Source organism: Lampris incognitus, chromosome 2 (assembly GCF_029633865.1).
Source record: "Lampris incognitus isolate fLamInc1 chromosome 2, fLamInc1.hap2, whole genome shotgun sequence".
Taxonomy (NCBI): Eukaryota; Metazoa; Chordata; class Actinopteri; order Lampriformes; family Lampridae; genus Lampris; species Lampris incognitus.
The window spans coordinates 151704685-151721696 of NC_079212.1; the positions used below are offsets into that span (position 1 = coordinate 151704685).

Here is a 17012-nt window from a genome sequence, read left to right on the forward strand (position 1 = left end):
ATGCCTCACATTCACCCATTCACATTCACATTAAGTAGGTGTTCAGTGTCTTGTTCAAGAACACTTCGACACACTCTCTGGAGTAGTCAGGGACCAAACCAGGAACCTTCGGATTACTAGATGACCCACTCTACCTCCTGAACCATGCCGCCCCTTTCCCGCCACAGTTCTACCAGACACTAGCCATTCACATCAAATACGACTAGAGTTTGCAGGACTTGGATATTGGTCTGTCAGCTCTTGTTTCTCATATGCCAGAGATAGGAAGGGCCAGGAACTATTTCTTCTGGAAATCCTCTTGATTGTAAATTTAAAGGTTGAGTTTGGTCACCCGATAGAAGTGAAAGTGATGAAGGGTGTGTCATGGAGATGCTATCCAGTTGGGATATGATAACATCTATGATGGTGCCCGTAACATAACAAACTCCTAGATAAGTCGGACACTGTGTTAAGCAATGGCTTGTCTCTGTCAGAAATGCCATTCAAGGTGCTTAAATGAACAGTGCAAAATGACAACAGTGGACAAAAACCTGGTGACCTCTCAGTGGAGGCAGCTTTTTTATAGGATTCCAGATCAACTTGTTTAAGAAATTCCAGTCAACAATAAAGGAGTAAACATTCAATTAATTAAATACAAAGTGGATTATACTAAAGAGCAGGATGGAGCAGAAGAGGAGAGGGGAAGAGAAGAGAGGTGGAAAGGAGAGAGGCGAGTCAATGAAAAAGGAAGAGAGGTGGGGTGGAAAGGAGAGAATGTGATGTAAGGAGAGCTGAGCAGAGGAATGGAGGGAAGAAGGGGTCCAACTATAAACTGAATGAACAGAAATGCAATGATAACAACCCAGAAGTGATTTCTGTTTGCAGAATAAAGGACAAGAGAAGAAATCAAGGCTAGTTTGAAGTTGTGGGTCAGGGGGCCAAGGGTCAAGAGCTGACGGTCAGGGGCCAAGGAGAGGATTGGGCATGTGTGTTACCTGGACTGGAGGTTCTTGATGCGGGCCAACATGTCCAGGTGACCGGCTGAATACTGCTCTATCACATCCATGACATCATACGGCCGAAGGCTCTCCTTGAACTTCCTCTTAGACACCATGAACCGCATGATGCTGGGCAAGAGGCACACAGAGAGAGAGAGAGAGAGAGAGAGAGAGAGAGAGAGAGAGAGAGAGAGAGAGAGAGAGAGAGGATGATGATTATGGAGGATGGAGGCGGCGAGCGAGAGGGGAAAGAATTCAAAAGAATGTATTGGAGTCAGGTGAAGGGAGAAAGCAGAGGAAAACAACACAGTGACATAATGAGTGAAAGGAGAAAAGGTTTTATTGAAAACAGAATAGCTAACTACCTCTTGTGTCAGCTGGTAGACTCTACTCCAATGTCACTTCCTGTCCCAGTCTATAGCTGTTTCCTAGAGCACCCCAGCCATCATCCTCATTCATGTTCTCCAATAGAGAGGTCGTTGATTGGGCTGTTGCATGACTAGATCTTCTGTATTGCTAAAGCTGTTTTCAGACAGGCTGTCTTCTGTCCTTGAATCTGGCTTAGTCTTAAGAAGGATGTGAGCCCTTCACATGGTGTGGGAGATCACCATGAAAGCATAAACAAATAATTGCCATGTAAGCCCAAAAAATATATATTTAATAAAAAAATATAGATAATCAAAGTGGCGGTACACCAGTGATGATAGTTATTTGAAAATGTAAGTGTGTGTAACTTCCACACAGGAGAGCATAACACCGTTTGGGTGTATGCTAAGTCATTAGCTTGGTGACATGAGTTTCCTGCCACTGTTCAAATGTGACTGGCTGCAGGGAATCAGCAGCAGAATTCAATCTGAGATCTTGAAAAGATTTCAACTCTTTATGCTCATTTCACCAGCTCAGAGACGGTTCTTGTGAGGGTTCTTCACCCATGTCACAAGCTTTCAGAAGGTTCTTTACCCATGTCACCAGCTCTGAGGAGTGTTTTGTGAGAAGTGTTTTGTGAGAAGCTTCTTGCGAGGGTTCTTTACCCATGTCACCAACTCTGAGGAGTGTTTTGTGAGAAGTGTTTTGTGAGAAGGTTCTTGTGAGGGTTTTTTACCCATGTCACTTGGTCTGAGAAGGTTCTTGTGAGGGTTCTTTACCTATGTCACCAGCTCTGAGGAGTGTTTTGTGAGAAGTGTTTTGTGAGAAGGTTCTTGCGAGGGTTCTTTACCCATGTCACCAACTCTGAGGAGTGTTTTGTGAGAAGTGTTTTGTGAGAAGGTTCTTGTGAGGGTTTTTCACCCATGTCACTTGGTCTGAGAAGGTTCTTGTGAGGGTTCTTTACCCATGTCACCAACTCTGAGGAGTGTTTTGTGAGAAGTGTTTTGTGAGAAGGTTCTTGTGAGGGTTTTTTACCCATGTCACTTGGTCTGAGAAGGTTCTTGTGAGGGTTCTTTACCCATGTCACCAGCTCTGAGGAGTGTTTTGTGAGAAGTGTTTTGTGAGAAGCTTCTTGCGAGGGTTCTTTACCCATGTCACCAACTCTGAGGAGTGTTTTGTGAGAAGTGTTTTGTGAGAAGGTTCTTGTGAGGGTTTTTTACCCATGTCACTTGGTCTGAGAAGGTTCTTGTGAGGGTTCTTTACCCATGTCACCAACTCTGAGGAGTGTTTTGTGAGAAGTGTTTTGTGAGAAGGTTCTTGTGAGGGTTTTTTACCCATGTCACTTGGTCTGAGAAGGTTCTTGTGAGGGTTCTTTACCCATGTCACCAGCTCTGAGGAGTGTTTTGTGAGAAGGTTCTTGTGAAGGTTTTTTTTTAACCATATCACTTGGCCTGAGAAGGTTCTTGTGAGGGTTCTTTACCCATGTCACCTGGTCTGACAAATTCATGAACAGCAACAAGCCAATCAGCTGCTTCTTGTAAAAAAAAACGAAACTAAACAGATCTATTTCTTTGCAAAAAGGTAAAAGATTCACTTGCACCAATCCGTCAACTTAAATTTAAAATGTAGGTATGACATAAAAAACTTTATAGAAGTAAAAGTCATGTTATTGATAAATAAGTAAAAATGAACACATTGAAGAGACAGAGAAATTAAATGAAGCTGTCTAAGGCAAACTAACTTGTCTTACCCAAAAGCTTTGATGGTGACCTTTACACCCTGGGGTGAGCATAAATAAATGAAAACAAAAATGAATAAAATTATAATGAATTTAATATATAATAACAAACAAGCAACAAATAAATTCAAACAAATGAAGGGATGAATAAATATATACATAAATTAATTAATTTAAAATAGAAAAGAAATGACATCTGAAAAGTGAAAATAAAAAAGCTCTTACCAGATGGCTCTAATGGTGACCTTTAACCCAGGGGTCAGGTCCTGGGGGACAAACTCACAGTGGCAGCTCTTGTTGTCATCACCTAGCTCCTCTCCCGGCAGGCTGGCTTCTGCAACACAAACACCATCACTACATTGTCAAGTCTGTGTGTGGTTGTATAGCTGTGAAGAGAGCCTTTCTCCTGCATGCTCACACATACAACTGCACTGCAGCCACAAGCAAACACTGACTTTTACAACACAGTTCTCTGTACTTTTACAACACAGTTCTCTGTACTTTTACAACACAGTTCTCTGTACTTTTACAACACAGTTCTGTTTACTTTTACAACACAGTTCTGTTTACTTTTACAACACAGTTCTCTGTACTTTTACAACACAGTTCTCTGTACTTTTACAACACAGTTCTCTGTAATTTTACAACACAGTTCTGTTTACTTTTACAACACAGTTCTCTGTACTTTTACAACACAGTTCTCTGTACTTTTACAACACAGTTCTCTTTACTTTTACAACACAGTTCTCTTTACTTTTACAACACAGTTCTCTGTACTTTTACAACACAGTTCTCTGTACTTTTACAACACAGTTCTGTTTACTTTTACAACACAGTACTCTTTTCTTTTACAACACAGTTCTCTTTACTTTTACAACACAGTTCTCTTTACTTTTACAACACAGTTCTCTGTACTTTTACAACACAGTTCTCTGTACTTTTACAACACAGTTCTCTGTACTTTTACAACACAGTTCTGTTTACTTTTACAACACAGTACTCTTTTCTTTTAAAACACAGTTCTCTTTACTTTTACAACACAGTTCTCTTTACTTTTACAACACAGTTCTCTGTACTTTTACAACACAGTTCTGTTTACTTTTACAACACAGTTCTCTGTACTTTTACAACACAGTTCTGTTTACTTTTACAACACAGTTCTCTGTACTTTTACAACACGCCAAAAGATGGGCAGCGACTCAGCTGTCCTGACATCAGTGGGGCGTTCATTCCGCCACCGTGGGGCCAAGACAGAAAAGAGCCATGACCAGGTCAATTGGCAGCAGGGGACTCTGAGGTGCAACCAGGCGATGGTGCAACCAGGCTTCCTGAGGCAGTAGAGTGAAGTGGTCGGGCGGGGGTGTAGGGCTTGACCATGGCCTGGAGATAGGAAGGAGCTGTTCGTTTCACTGCCCTGTAGGCTAGCACCAGAGTCTTAAACTGGATGCGAGCAGCTACTGGGAGCCAGTGTAGGGGCATGAGAAGGGGAGTTGTGTGGGAGAACTTAGGGCGGTTTAAAACCAAATGAGCTGCAGCTTTCTGAACAAGCTCCAGAGGTCTGATGGCTGATGCCAGGGTGCCAGCAAGGAGGGAGTTGCTGTAGTCCAGCCGGGAGATGACCAGAGCCTGGATGAGAACCTGTGCAATCTCATCGGTGAGGAATGGGCGAATCCTCCTGATGTTATAGAGGAGAAATCTGCACGAGCAAGCAACCGATGCAACATTTGCAGCAAACGACAGTTGATCATCCAGGATCACACCCAGATTCCTCGCAGTCTGAGTTGGCATCACCATGGTGTTGTCAATAGTGATGGGCAAGTATTGGTGCGGGCAACCTTTCCCCGGGAGGAAAATGAGCTCTGTCTTGTCCAGATTGAGCTTCAGGTGATGTGTCGCCATCCACTCCGAGATGTCAGTCAAGCACGCAGCAGTGCGTGTCTCTACTTGTGTGTCAGAGGGAGGAAAGTCAAGATCAGCTGGGTGTCATCGGCATAACAATGGTAAGAGAAGTCATGCGAGCGAATAACAGAACCCAGGGATGTCGTGTACAGGGAGAAAAGGAGAGGACCCAGAACCGAACCTTGTGGAACATCTGTAGTCGTTCTGCGAGGCTCTGACACAGATCCCCTCCCTGTCACCTGGTATGAGCGACCCGTCAGGTAGGATGAAAACATTGAGAATGCAGAACCTGTGTCACCCAGCCCCTCGAGGGTAGAGAGGAGTATCTAGGGGTTCACTGTGTCGCATTCCTCTCTCTGTCTCTTCAAATGAGTTTTTCTGTTGAGGATTCCTGATTGAAAGGATCTCTAATCCAGTCATAGTCCTCGATGTCGGCCACACATGGAAAATAGCGCTCAAACCTCTCTTTTAATGTCTGAATGTGTTTGGCAAATACAGCGTGCTCCCTGGCTGCCTGTGGCGTGACTGATGCCAGTGTGAACATGTCCATGGAGCCCTGCTCCAAATCTCGTGCCACAGGGTAAGCTTGCCCATAAACCACCGAATGTTGTCTGTGGATGACAGAATGTTTTCATTCCTGCCCTGAAGCTTGGCGTTTAACTCGTTAAGATGCACAAATATGTCTGCAAGTTAAGCCAGCTTGGCACACCCCCTGTCAACCACAAGCTTGTCCTTATGTGGGACAGTGTGTTCAATCAAAAACTCCAAAAACTCTTCTCGAAGCTCATAAAGATGGGACAGGACTGTTCCCCATTACAGCCAATCTACCTTTGCGTGGAGGATAAGGCGTCGATGATCAGTTCCCATCTCAGAGCAGTTTGGAGAAGAGGCGAGACTTCAGGGGCCTTGACTTGATGTAATTCACCATCTGTAGAGCCCGATCCAGCACCTCAGCCAACTCCAGGGGCATGGTTTTAGCAAATAATGCCTATTGATGCAAAATACACTGGTTTGTCACAATTCTTGGGTTTTGTGCTTTCACCTTGGCAATAAATCCTCTCAACCTCCCACGCATGCATGCTACACGATATGTGCAAAGACTGATGCCCATATCCCAGGTCAGACTTTTCTCTTTTACATATTTATCAGTTACCCTGATTATTTCTCCTCCGGTTGTATGGCTTTCCATGTCTTTGCAGAAGAGAAAAGTCTCTTTAATAGGGTCACCATCAACATACCTGATGTTTGCCAAAAGTTGGGCAGCCCCACTTCTGTCAGTGGATTCTTCTATTTGTAGAGAAAATGTGCCACTCATCTGTAGTTTCTCAGGTCAATTGTTGCTGTGTCATCTGACATGTCGTCGAGTCTTCTTTTGATTGTATTGTCAGATGAAGGCACTTTTGATATCGCATTTGTGGCATCTGGACCTAGCATGATACTTGCGATTATTTTTGCAAGCGGGGAGGATGAGTGTCTCCAATATTGTGTGAGGTTTCTTTTGTTTCGAAATAAGCTCTGCTGGCACATAACTTGCCTCCATCACCTTATCAGACACTTTCACACAATCCATCAAACGGTCTTGCTGCTTCTGGTTCAGATCCCGCGCTCTTTTGAAGCATGCCAAGTCTCTCTCCATTTGGAAGGGATGTTTGGTTTCCAAGTGCTGGCACAATGTTAGCATTAGCCAACTTCTCCCGACAGATGCCACACCCGGGCTGAGGGTTGTTGACATCCCCGGTCCAGCTGAAGCCATAATACCGGTAGCTTTTGTGATACTGTCTACTGACAGTTTTGTTCCTCTTTTCTGTAGGTGGTGCGTGGTCTGCACTGGTGGTTAATGGTGGTTTGCTCCGCAGAAGAAAGCGATCCACTTTACTCCTCACGGATTTCTCACTGGCTGTCAATCAGGGCCTGTGAAGTGTCACGCTCTAATAATTCCCACATCTACCGCGTGAACGGCGAAGACTGGGGTTCCGTTTGACGGAAAGCTTTTAAAGAAATTATTTTTAGGCAGATAATTTGTCTGTATTGGGAAATGAGTGTGTACAAAATACTGACAGAAAATTAAAAATCCATTAATAACTTTTTAGTTGTATATTGCAATAATAATGTATGGTTTCACAAAATCCCACGGCACACCTGGACTTGCCTCATGGCACACCAGTGTGCCGCGGCACACCATTTGGGAAACTCTGGTCTAAGTGACCTCTTCAGTCTCCACTGACTGCAGGTATCCCCACCCTTATAAACAATACAGTGGCATAACGACTGAAACCAATGACTAGTTTCATATGCAAAAATGGTGTGACCATTAACTAATATCAATGACCATGTGTACTATTCACAGAGGATTGGGGTATAGTTGCAGTCACAGAATTGTAAGATGGTGACAGATGTACTCTTAGCCCCCCCCCCCCTCAGTTCAGGGATGGTCGTTCCCTTTTTACATAGACTCCCCCGTTTAAACCAGCGTTCTTTCCTATCAAGGATGTGTACATCCTCATCCTTGAAAGAGTGGCCACTGGCCTGTAGATGGTGTAGACTGTGGAGTCCTGGCCTGTAGATGGTGTAGACTGTGGAGTCCTGGTCTGTAGATGGTGTAGACTGTGGAGTCCTGGTCTGTAGATGGTGTAGACTGTGGAGTCCTGGCATGTAGATGGTGTAGACTGTGGAGTCCTGGCCTGTGGATGATGTAGACTGTGGCATCCTGGCCTGACGTGTTAGCTCTCCTGTGTTGTGTCACCCTCTTGGCCAGCGTCTGTTTAGTTTCCCCAATGTACAAGTCACGACAATCCCCCTGCCACTTAACAGCTGCACTACATTGCTCTGTTTGTGCTGGGGGACCTGATCCTTGGGGTGGACCAACTTCTGGTGCAGCGTGTTTTGGGGTTTGAAAGAAACTGAGACGCGGTGTATGGAAAATACGCAACTCAACTTTTCTGACACTCCCACCACATACAGAATAAGAATCAGAATCAGAATACTTTATTCGTCTCCGAGGGGAAATTGGGTCCTATTACAGACACTCATGCTCTAGTAAAGAAAAACTAACAAGATACAAGATAACAATAAAATAGAAATAAATAGAAATAAGACAATGGAAACAAATAGAAATAGAAGATAAAACAAGAAATAGAAATAAGAATAAAATATGTGAACTTATGTGCACCGTGCTCCAGCATATAACACCCTATCTATACAGTATTACTGCAGCATGCAACAAACAGCACAAACAATTCCATTCAATTCAATTCAATGTATAGACAAACAAACAAACACCCAATAGGGTACATGGAAGAGTGGCAGGCTAAGCTAACTGCTAGCCCACGGCTCTCCCCGAGAGAAACACCGAGCGGTTTTATTCATGCACATTACACTACCCCTCTCCGGGCCCTGCTCCAGGGGGCTCTGTAGTGAGGCTTAGCCCCCCCCCCCCAAGCGACATTCAATGCCCCCCCACCCAAATTATTTCAAGATGTTTAAATCCTCTTAGTAAATCAAAATCGTTATTGTATTATTTCCTGTTGGTGCGCTATTTACCAAATTATAACTTTTAATTCAATTTAGGAAAGATTTCTTTTTTATGTTAGGCGGCTATCCAAACCAAATCATATCTGTTTTGCACATTACTTCACCTGTTGCATCAGCAGGTGTCTCGCAAGTTTCAGTAGGTTAAGGTATGCTCAGTCGGTACACTGTTTTTGCTGCGCGCGAATTGACCAAAAGTCGAAATGGATATAAGAAGATTCTTCAAAGTAGACAAAAGCGAATTACCAACTCAAAATGATTGAAGCGAAGAAGAAGGAGAGGGAACCGCACCTGGAATTACTGAGGCTAGTCCACAGAGCGAGGAGCAACAGGGAACTGCTTCCGAAGTAGCAGAGGTGTGGAGCGGGAAGCAACAGCCGTCATTAGCCATAGCTAACAGTGAGTAAAGTGGCAACGTTCCCTCAAACAGTCCTCACAGTAGCTCTCCAACTGGCAGCTTTGCACCGGACGATTTGGGCGTTGATGTGCCATACCACCTCCATCATTTTTTTCTTTGCTAAGGTAATTCTGATTTTTGTCATCCGTACAACCACTGTCAGTTTTCTTAACTGAACCCAAGTATTTGAAGCTCTCTAGGTGTTCTATACCTTGTTCATCTACTGAGATCTGATTCACCCACTTTCATGCACAGTACTGCCTACCAAAGGGGTAAGAATAGATGCCAGAAACCTAGATGATGATGAAACGTATCTGTCAATAAACGCTGTGTCCAGATGAATTGATTCAACCTACTTTGATTTTCTCACATGGATCATTGAACATGCACCAAGACGTGTGAAATAGAGGCAAAGTTCAATAAAAATATTGTTTAAAAAGTTATTATCACATAATAAGCATGTGTTAAAATGCCAATATGCACTTTTAGGCTTTAAATTAATGATTAAGACATTACAAATGACCAGAATGTGATCAGCAAAACCAACAGGTACCATTCTGCACCTTTTAGAAATGTTAAAATGATGTTTAAAACAATAAAATGAATCTAACCTAGCTAAGGATATTAAATTCTCTCTTTTATCACCATTCATCCTTCTCCCCCCATCTACTTCATCATGTGTTCCCAGTAGTTGTGTCAGTGCACGCTGTGATGCACTGTGAGGTTCTAAATTATTTCTGTATATAAAACTGTTTTGTACAATTAAAATCTCCTCCTAAAAATACAAAATCCTCAATATTTACTTTACTTAAAACGGTGCTTAGAACTTGTGAAAAGTGTACTCTGTCAGATCCTACTGTAGGCGCACCCACATTCATAAAAACTATATTGTAATGTTCAGATGTTGCCCTCACTACCATCCATCTGCCCTCCACCACCTGCTCCACCTCAACTGTTGCCTTCACTACCACCACTCTGCCCTCCACCACCTGCTCCACCTCAAATGTTGCCCTCACTACCACCACTTCACCCTCCACCACCTGCTCCACCTCAAATGACACTGGTACAAAATTCTTTGAGAAGAGAATGCCCACTCCCCCACTTGGTGGGCTTTTGTAACTCAGCACCACCTCTCCACCCCATTCCCTCTTCCCGTCTCCACCCCATTCCCTCTTCCAGTCAGACTCATTAAAACTGTCACTGTGAGTCTCCTGCACAAACATCACTTCAGTTTTTAAGTCTCATCAGCTCGTACAGTAGGGACCTTTTTGCTGGAACTCTTGCCCCGTTTATGTTCAGCGTGCTGATGTTAAAGTGACTCATTGCACAAGAGATTAAAAACAAGCATAACGACAACACTGACTTACATTCAGGGTGTAAGATCTTATTCATCATCATCTTCATTATTTAGCTCTTGTCTGATCCTCTGAACAATTTTCTTCCATCTATACACCTCACGGTCAGTGACACCTCCTTCCCCGTTACTGCTCATCTGCAGCCTTGTAGAGTTAGCGAAGTGCTCTGTCCGAGAAGTAACCCTCAACCTTCACTCCCTTCAAGTTCTCATTTTTCTGTAAGAACAGTTTGACGTTACTAACACTGTTAGCTCCTTTTGTTCTACAGCTAGCAGCCACATCACAGTCAGAAGATTCACTCTCCCTATCAGTAGCAGAGTCCTCCTCCATACCAGACCAGACTCTGTGTCTATATGTTCTGCAGCTCTTTCCTCTGGTCTTACTTGCTATCCCTTTCTCTGCCTGTGAATTCACACTGTTACTTTTAGTTTTCTTTTCAGATGTGTCTTTCTCAGAGTCTTATCATCATCTTTCATCTCACCTTTACTTCTCATCATCATCTTTCATTCTCACCTTCCTCACCCACCACCTGTCTTGCTGTACTTCACCTGTCTCCTCCTGTCCCTCACCTTCCTCACCCACTAGATTTTCTTACTGTATTTCACCTATCTCCTCCTGTCCTCCCTCACCCACCAGACTGTCTTGCTGTACTTCACCTGTCTCCTCCTGTCCCTTACCTTCCTCACCCACCTGTCTTGCTGTATTTCACCTGTCTCCTGTCCTCCCTCACCCACCAGACTGTCTTGCTGGACTTCACCTGTTTCCTCCCGTCCTCCCTCACCCACCAGACTGTCTCCTGGTTGTCTCCACCTTCCTCACCCACCTGATGTCTTGCAGTACTTCACCTGTCTCCTCCTGTGCTAACTCACCCACCAGACTGTCTTGCTGTACTTCACCTGTCTCCTCCTGTCCTAACTCACCCACATGATGTCTTGCTGTACTTCATCTCTCTCCTTCTGTCCCTCCACACTTTCCTGGCTGTCTTGTCTCATGGTCTCCGTCTCAATCTGGTTCTGTTGCTCAGTTTCCCCTCTTCCAGCAGGTGTCTTGTAAAAATCGTTCTGTCCTGACGTAGTTTTTCTTCAGAGATGATCTAATGAGATGTCCCACTCTACCACATTTAGAAAATTTCATATTGTCCAATGTTACAAAATAACATAATCAAAGTCACCCACGCTTAGTTTGAAGGTAAATTTCAGCTCCTCACTGCTGCTGCTCAGGATCACATGTAGCTGCCTTCGGTGTCACACTACATGTTTAAATGAGGAAGCTTACAGCCTAAGAAGACTTTCCTTCTTGGGAGAATATTTGTCCATGTCAAGTGGCAAGCGGCGTAACACACAAAAACGATTCATTCACTACAATTCCATTTGCAACCATCTTCTGCACTTTGGCAACCTCATCCAGAAAAATCACAACAGCTATGTTCATTCTAGCAGCAGAATTAATGTTGCTGGGACCAACAACTTCAGCTACAGACTTCATGCTGCTAGGACCAACAACTTCAGCTACAGACTTCATGCTGATGTGACCAACAACTTCAGCTGCAGATTTCATGCTGCTGGGACCAACAACTTCAGCTACATACTTCATGATGCTGGGACCAATCACTTTAGCTACAGACTTAATGCAGCTGGGACCAATAACTTCAGCTACAGACTTAGTGCTGCTGGGACCGATCACTTCAGCGACAGACTTCATGCTAATGGGACCAACAATTTCAGCTACAAACTTAATGCTGCTGGGACCAACAACTTCAGCTACAGACTTCATGCTGATGTGACCAACAAGTTCACCTAATGACTTCATGTTGCTGGGATCAAGAACTTCAGTGACAGACTTCATGCTGCTGGGACCAACAACTTCCGCTACAGACTTAATGCTGCTGGGACCAACAACTACAGCTACAGACTTAGTGCTGCTGGGACCAACAACTTCCGCTACAGACTTAATGCTGCTGGGACCAACAACTACAGCTACAGACTTAGTGCTGCTGGGACCAACAACTTCAGCTGCAGACTTCATGCTGCTGGGACGAACAACTTCAGCTACAGACTTCATGCTGCTGGGATCAACAACTTCAGCTACAGACTTCATGCAGCTGGGACAAATAAGTTCAGCTACAGACCTCATGCTGCTGGGATCAACAAGTTCAGGTAGAGATCTCATGCTGCTGGGATCAACAACTTCAGCTGCAGATTTAATGATGCTGGGACGAACAACTTCAGCTACATGCGTAATGCTGCTGGGACCAACAACTTCAACTACAGACCTCATGCAGCGACCAACAACTTCAGCAGCCGACTTCATGCTGCTGGGATCAACAACTTCAGTTGCAGATTTAATGCCGCTGGGACCAACAATTTCACCTGCAGATTTAATGCAGCTGGGACCAACAACTTCAGCTACAGACGTGATGCTGCAAGGACCAACAAATTGATCTACAGACTTCATGCTGCTGGGACCAACAACTTCAGCTGCAGAGTTCATGCCGCTGGGACCAACAACTTCAGCTGCAGTTTTAATGCCGCTGGGACCAAAAGCTGCAGCTACATACTTCATGCTGCTTGGACCAACAACTTCAGCTGCAGACTTCATGCTTCTTGGACCAACAACTTCAGCTATAGACTTCATGCAGCTGGGAAACACAAGTTCAGGTACAGACCTCATGATGCTGGGATCAACAACTTCAGCTGCAGATTTAATGACGATGGGACCAACAATTTCAGCTACATACGTCATGAGACTGGGACCAACAACTTCAACAACATACATCATGACGATGGGACCACCAACTTCAGCTACATACGTCATGAGGATGGGACAACAACTTCAGCTACAGACTTAATTCAGCTGGGAGCAACAAGTTCAGGTACAGACCTAATGCTGCTGGATTCAAAAATTTCAGCTGCAGATTTAAAGCCGCTGGGACCAAAAACTTCAGCTACATACTTCATGAGGATGGGACCAAAAACTTCAGCTACATACTTCATGAGGATGGGACCAACAACTTCAGCTACACACGTCATGAGGATGGGACCAACAACTTCACCTGCAGACTTAATGCTTCTGGGACCAACAACTTCAGCTATAGACTTCATGCTGCTGGGACCAACAACTTCAGCTGCAGACTTCATGATATTGGGACCAACAACTTCAGCTACAGACTTCATGCAGCTGGGACCAACAACTTCAGCTGCAGACTTCATGATATTGGGACCAACAACTTCAGCTACAGACTTCATGCAGCTAGGAACAACAAGTTCAGGTAGAGATCTCATGCTGCAGGGATCAACAACTTCAGCTGCAGATTTAATGATGCTGGAACCAACAACTTCAGCTACATACGTAATGCTGCTGGGACCAACAACTTCAACTAAAGACCTCATGCAGCGACCAACAACTTCAGCAGCCGACTTCATGCTGCTGGGATCAACAACTTCAGTTGCAGATTTAATGCCGCTGGGACCAACAAGTTCACCAGCATTTTTAATGCCGCTGGGACCAAAAGCTGCAGCTACATACTTCATGCTGCTAGGACCAACAACTTCAGCTACAGACTTCATGCTGATGTGACCAACAACTTCAGCTGCAGATTTCATGCTGCTGGGTCCAACAACTTCAGCTACATACTTCATGATGCTGGGACCAATCACTTTAGCTACAGACTTAATGCAGCTGGGACCAATAACTTCAGCTACAGACTTAGTGCTGCTGGGACCGATCACTTCAGCGACAGACTTCATGCTAATGGGACCAACAATTTCAGCTACAAACTTAATGCTGCTGGGACCAACAACTTCAGCTACAGACTTCATGCTGATGTGACCAACAAGTTCACCTAATGACTTCATGTTGCTGGGATCAAGAACTTCAGTGACAGACTTCATGCTGCTGGGACCAACAACTTCCGCTGCAGACTTAATGCTGCTGGGACCAACAACTACAGCTACAGACTTAGTGCTGCTGGGATCAACAACTTCAGCTACAGACTTCATGCAGCTGGGACAAATAAGTTCAGCTACAGACCTCATGCTGCTGGGATCAACAAGTTCAGGTAGAGATCTCATGCTGCTGGGATCAACAACTTCAGCTGCAGATTTAATGATGCTGGGACGAACAACTTCAGCTACATACGTAATGCTGCTGGGACCAACAACTTCAACTACAGACCTCATGCAGCGACCAACAACTTCAGCAGCCGACTTCATGCTGCTGGGATCAACAACTTCAGTTGCAGATTTAATGCCGCTGGGACCAACAATTTCACCTGCAGATTTAATGCAGCTGGGACCAACAACTTCAGCTACAGACGTGATGCTGCAAGGACCAACAAATTGATCTACAGACTTCATGCTGCTGGGACCAACAACTTCAGCTGCAGAGTTCATGCTGCTGGGACCAACAACTTCAGCTGCAGTTTTAATGCCGCTGGGACCAAAAGCTGCAGCTACATACTTCATGCTGCTTGGACCAACAACTTCAGCTGCAGACTTCATGCTTCTTGGACCAACAAATTCAGCTATAGACTTCATGCAGCTGGGAAACACAAGTTCAGGTACAGACCTCATGATGCTGGGATCAACAACTTCAGCTGCAGATTTAATGATGATGGGACCAACAATTTCAGCTACATATACGTCATGAGACTGGGACCAACAACTTCAACAACATACATCATGACGATGGGACCACCAACTTCAGCTACATACGTCATGAGGATGGGACAACAACTTCAGCTACAGACTTCATTCAGCTGGGAGCAACAAGTTCAGGTACGGACCTAATGCTGCTGGATTCAAAAATTTCAGCTGCAGATTTAAAGCCGCTGGGACCAAAAACTTCAGCTACATACTTCATGAGGATGGGACCAAAAACTTCAGCTACATACTTCATGAGGATGGGACCAACAACTTCAGCTACACACGTCATGAGGATGGGACCAACAACTTCACCTGCAGACTTCATGATATTGGGACCAACAACTTCAGCTACAGACTTCATGCAGCTGGGACCAACAACTTCAGCTGCAGACTTCATGATATTGGGACCAACAACTTCAGCTACAGACTTCATGCAGCTAGGAACAACAAGTTCAGGTAGAGATCTCATGCTGCTGGGATCAACAACTTCAGCTGCAGATTTAATGACGCTGGAACCAACAACTTCAGCTACATACGTAATGCTGCTGGGACCAACAACTTCAACTAAAGACCTCATGCAGCGACCAACAACTTCAGCAGCCGACTTCATGCTGCTGGGATCAACAACTTCAGTTGCAGATTTAATGCCGCTGGGACCAACAAGTTCACCAGCATTTTTAATGCCGCTGGGACCAAAAGCTGCAGCTACATACTTCATGCTGCTAGGACCAACAACTTCAGCTACACACTTCAAGCTGATGTGACCAACAACTTCAGCTGCAGATTTCATGCTGCTGGGTCCAACAACTTCAGCTACATACTTCATGATGCTGGGACCAATAACTTCAGCTACAGACTTAGTGCTGCTGGGACCGATCACTTCAGCGACAGACTTCATGCTAATGGGACCAACAATTTCAGCTACAAACTTAATGCTGCTGGGACCAACAACTTCAGCTACAGACTTCATGCTGATGTGACCAACAAGTTCACCTAATGACTTCATGTTGCTGGGATCAAGAACTTCTGTGACAGACTTCATGCTGCTGGGACCAACAACTTCCGCTACAGACTTAATGCTGCTGGGACCAACAACTACAGCTACAGACTTAGTGCTGCTGGGATCAACAACTTCAGCTACAGACTTCATGCAGCTGGGACAAATAAGTTCAGCTACAGACCTCATGCTGCTGGGATCAACAAGTTCAGGTAGAGATCTCATGCTGCTGGGATCAACAACTTCAGCTGCAGATTTAATGATGCTGGGACGAACAACTTCAGCTACATACGTAATGCTGCTGGGACCAACAACTTCAACTACAGACCTCATGCAGCGACCAACAACTTCAGCAGCCGACTTCATGCTGCTGGGATCAACAACTTCAGTTGCAGATTTAATGCCGCTGGGACCAACAATTTCACCTGCAGATTTAATGCAGCTGGGACCAACAACTTCAGCTACAGACGTGATGCTGCAAGGACCAACAAATTGATCTACAGACTTCATGCTGCTGGGACCAACAACTTCAGCTGCAGAGTTCATGCTGCTGGGACCAACAACTTCAGCTGCAGTTTTAATGCCGCTGGGACCAAAAGCTGCAGCTACATACTTCATGCTGCTTGGACCAACAACTTCAGCTGCAGACTTCATGCTTCTTGGACCAACAAATTCAGCTATAGACTTCATGCAGCTGGGAAACACAAGTTCAGGTACAGACCTCATGATGCTGGGATCAACAACTTCAGCTGCAGATTTAATGATGATGGGACCAACAATTTCAGCTACATACACTACCGTTCAAAAGTTTGGGATCACATTGAAATGTCCATATTTTTGAAGGAAAAGCACTGTACTTTTCAATGAAGATAACTTTAAACTAGTCTTAACTTTAAAGAAATACACTCTATACATTGCTAATGTGGTAAATGACTATTCTAGCTGCAAATGTCTGGTTTTTGGTGCAATATCTACATAGGTGTATAGAGGCCCATTTCAAGCAACTATCACTCCAGTGTTCTAATGGTACAATGTGTTTGCTCATTGGCTCAGAAGGCTAATTGATGATTAGAAAACCCTTGTGCAATCACGTTCACACATCTGAAAACAGT

At 44.5% G+C, this 17012-nt stretch overlaps 1 protein-coding gene across 1 annotated transcript in view; it reads right to left on the minus strand.

The window, feature by feature from the left end:
• Positions 1 to 970: 970 nt before the first annotated feature.
• LOC130134278 (potassium voltage-gated channel subfamily KQT member 2-like) overlaps positions 971 to 17012 on the minus strand; it is a 267264-nt gene continuing 251222 nt past the window's right edge. Inside the window, exons 14-15 of the mRNA XM_056302181.1 lie at positions 3307 to 3415; positions 971 to 1106 (exon numbers count right to left, since the gene is read on the minus strand). Coding sequence (XP_056158156.1) covers positions 971 to 1106; positions 3307 to 3415 — 245 coding nt within the window. The remainder of the gene's footprint in view (positions 1107 to 3306; positions 3416 to 17012) is intronic.